Raw genomic sequence first — 4158 nt, 5'->3', positions numbered from 1 at the left:
AAAAAAAAAAAAAAAAAAAGAGTCTCAGTATCTTTCAAACAGTAAAACTTAAATTCATGAAAAGGATTGCTGTGCGTGGTGGCTCACGCCTGTAATCCCAGCACTTTGGGAGGCTAAGGCGGGTGGATCACGGGTGGATCCTGAGGTCAGGAGTTTGAGAACAGCCTGACCAATATGGTGAAACCCCGTCTCTACTAAAAATACAAAAATTAGCTGAGCATGGTGGCGAGTGTCTGTAGTCCCAGCTGCTCAGGAGGCTGAGGCAGGAGAATTGCTTGAATCTGGGAGGCGGAGTTGCAGTGAGCTGATAGCTGAGATGCTAAGATCATTCCACTGCACTCCAGCCTGGGCGACAGCCAAAAAAAAAAAAAAGAAAAGGATCGATCACTTTTGAAGAGTAATATGAAACCAATTCATCATCTTGAAAACTGGTAAATTACAGAAAAAAAATCAAGCATTTATCATAACTGCCTTTCTTATACAAACTGAACTACCATGTAACTAAATAATATATGAGGTAAGTGTCTCCCTATAAAAGTATTGAAACTAATACATGAAAAAGAAATAATAAAATATCAGCAACCATCAATGTATTGATACAGTCATCAAGCATCAGTAGAGGCTTACACCATAAAAAAAGAGAAAATCAGGTATTATGTGTTTCCTATAGCCTTGTGAAAGAAATCAAAACAATGAGTTTAATCAAGCCTTTGTTTAGATCCAACTGCCAATTTTCAGGTAATGTAGAGCAAAATGCTGAACTGTACCATGCGAACACAAACAGAAAAATCTAGATTGTGAGAAACCCTATGGGTCAAATAACCTAAATTCTTCATGAAATAAATTATAAGGAACATAAAGGGATGTAGGGCAAGTTATTTTTTTTCTTTTTTTACAGATTGATTGATTGATTATTATTATACTTTAAGTTCCAGGGTACATGTGCACAACGTGCAGGTTTGATACATAGGTATACACGTGCCATGTTGGTTTGCTGCACCCATCAACTTGTCATTTATATTAGGTATTTCTCCTAATGGTATCCATCCCCCAACCCCCCACCGCCCGACAGGCCCCAGTGTGTGATGTTCCCCGCCCTGTGTCCAAGTGTTCTCATTGTTCAATTCCCACCTGTGAGTGAGAACATGCGGTGTTTAGTTTTCTGTCAGAAGGCAACTTATTAAAGGCACTTCAAATAAAAGAACTATAGGGTCTACAGATACACATTTGGATAATAAAATTATTTTAAAAGCAGAAGGAGTAATTACTATAAACATAAGGATAATGATTACTAATAATGCAGGAAGGAAGGCTTTGTGATTAGGACACATTTGAAGGGGTTTCTGGTTTGGGTGGTCAAGTTTTATTTTTGACCTAGGTAGTAGTTACAGTGTTTGCCTTTTAATAAATGTAGTAAACCACATATTTGCTTTGCATGATTCTCTGTATCTGTGTTTTATTTTAAAATAATTTTTATTTATTTATTTTTAAGAAAGAGTCTCACTCTGTCACCCAGGCTGGAGTGCAGTGGCACAGTCTTGGTTCACTGCAACCTACAACTCCCAAGTTCAAGAGATTCTCCTGCCTGAGCCTCCTGAATAGCTGGGATTACAGGCATCCAACAACACATGCAGTTAATTTTTGTATTTTTACAGAGATGGTGTTTAGAGATGGGTTTGGCCGGGCTAGTCTCAAACTCCTGACCTCAAGTGATCAACCTGCTTCGGGCATCCCAAGGTGCTCAGATTACAGGTGTCACCCACCATGCCCGGAAAAAATTAAACATTTTTGAAGTTAAAAAATAGTATGTACAGCTATGTTTTTAAAAATTTGCTATTCTTTTTAAAAATCTGAATCATTAAATATACAATCAACTTCCCCCCTCCACCAATGTTGGGTGGAAAGTGAAATACTTACTCCACAGTATTCAAGCATGTGAATAATTTCTTCTTCATAAACTGTCTGGGTATAATATTGCTTTTCCAGCTCCCGCCAATTAATTGATTTACTCAACACACCCTGAAATAATAAGCTAAATTAAGATCAAACCACATCATAAGGCAATTTGTCCAATACTTTTATTATTATTACTGTGTGAGACTACCTATCTTTTTTTTTTTTTTTTTTTGCAGACGAAGTCTCACTCTGTTGCCCAGGCTGGAGTGCAATGGCACTATCTCGGCTCACTGCAACCTCTGCCTTCCGGGTTCAAGTGATTCTCCTGCCTCTGCCTCCCAAGTAGCTGAGACTACAGGCATGTGCCACCATGCCCAGCTAATTTTTGTATTTTTAGTAGAGACAGAGTTTCACCATGTTGTCCAGGCTGGTCTCGAACTCCTGACCTCAGGTGGTCCACCAGCCTCAGCCTCCCAAAGTGCTGGCATTACAGGTGTGAGCCACCGCTCCCGGCCTGAGACTGCCTATCTTTCGCCTGCTTGTAAGGTTGGCCCTTAATTGGAGTCTCGGAAATGGACCAATAAACAGCTTTCTATACTTATATAAAACTTTTCCTAAAAGATAAGACTCGGTCACTGCATCTAAACTGCTTATATAAACAATGCGGTTTCTGCTGAACACCTGCTTTCCTTCTGAATTTTTGGTGCATGCCAGGCAGAAGTTATCCAAGTCACTAACCCCTGATAAAAGTTCTGGACTGCGAGGCTCAGGGGAGCTTCACTGATGGACAGCGCTTTGCACTTACTGTCAATAATTATTGCTGGAAGAATTAAGCATGAACTGTAACACTCCATTAGGAGAGGAATCTCGGAAGCTTGTTCTTGGTTTCTTTTGTTGTAGTTAAGCCTTAATCATGATTACGACTATATCATCATACGACTCAGGAGTCCTATAATTCCTTTCATGAATCACCAAAGCTGAGGGTGGTTTTGGGGATCCCCAAAACAATTACCTCTAATTATATATAGCTACCTAATATTAATTACAATTAAATTACCGTAGTGAAGACCCCAGATGCTGTGGACCAAGACAGGCATGGAATCAATGGCATGGGCTTAGGCCAGTTGGATACCGCTAAGGAAGCCATCTGTAATATAACAGATAGTTTAGAGAGCTTCTGTTTAGAGTTTCTATTCAGTAAAATAAAAATATTTAATATTAATAAGCATTCAGTGCAGTAAGGCGGTCAGATAAACACAAAGTCTGCAAACATTTGTGAGAATGTCTAGCAACCTCATTAAACTTCCCAAATCATAAATTCAACAACATTTAATTTCCCCCTTAGAAAGCAATAAAATATAATAGAAAACTTTAAATAACCTCAAGACCATTCACTGAGAGCTACTTTCTACTGTGTAAGTATGGAGCAAAGATGCCGAGATGTAGATGCTGGGCAGCAGGGTAAACACACTCATTACTTAAGTGACTTACTCAGATACAGCAAAATCACAACTATAAAACAGACCATTGAGGTGGACTGAGTATGCAAAGAATTCGGGGAACCACAAAGCAGATTATATAATAGATACAAAATAATGTAATGTGTGTGATTAGAGAAGGGAAAATTACTCTCCCTTTTGGAGAAGGGAGAACTTTATCTTCTGGAAAAGTTACTTTCCCTTCTGGGCTGGAGGAATCAGAAGGGAAAGGCAGGCTTCATGAAATGGGTAAGTCTTCTAGAGGAATGAAAGATAGGGTCTTGTCTTCCATAGAAATAAATCAGTATGATCAAAGGCAAGATGGTGAGAATGCACAGGGTCTCATAGGGAAATAACCAATATGCTTCAGTTGGGATGGTCAATAGGCACATGTGGCCAATGGAGTGAGGGAGATATGTAGGGCTAGAAAGATTGATCAGGATCAGATTAGAGGTCCTTTGTTCTATAGATAATCGATAATTAATAAAGAGGTCTGAGCAAAGCAGTAGTATTGTCAAAGAAGTGATTCAAAGAAGGTAACATGATAGTAGTTTACAGGACTGAACAGAGAAGGGGAGAGCTGAGGTAGGAAGACCAGTTAATAGGCAGTAATCCAGGTGAAAGTTATAAGGACCTGACCTAGGCGATAACAATGGAAACACTACTAGGTAGGAATATAAATCCTTTTCCATCTTCTGTTTCACTGTCAGGTAGTTGTTTTGAATTTTTTTTTTTTTTTTTTTTTTGAGATGGAGTCTTGCTCTGTTGCTCAGGTTGGAGTGCA

General features: G+C 39.0%; 1 protein-coding gene across 9 annotated transcripts in view; it reads right to left on the bottom strand.

Annotated features, from left to right (window-relative positions):
* ABHD18 (abhydrolase domain containing 18) overlaps positions 1-4158 on the bottom strand; it is a 67140-nt gene that overhangs the window by 6119 nt on the left and 56863 nt on the right. For all 9 annotated transcript variants that reach the window (XM_017895475.1, XM_017895473.1, XM_017895471.1 and 6 more), the window contains 2 exons: positions 2954-3043; positions 1918-2019 (listed from right to left, as the gene is read on the bottom strand). In XM_017895475.1, coding sequence (XP_017750964.1) covers positions 1918-2019; positions 2954-3043 — 192 coding nt within the window. The remainder of the gene's footprint in view (positions 1-1917; positions 2020-2953; positions 3044-4158) is intronic.

This window comes from Rhinopithecus bieti, unplaced genomic scaffold, assembly GCF_001698545.2.
Source record: "Rhinopithecus bieti isolate Rb0 unplaced genomic scaffold, ASM169854v2 scaffold_26676, whole genome shotgun sequence".
NCBI lineage: Eukaryota > Metazoa > Chordata > Mammalia > Primates > Cercopithecidae > Rhinopithecus > Rhinopithecus bieti.
This window is presented reverse-complemented; position numbering and strand designations above follow the sequence as displayed.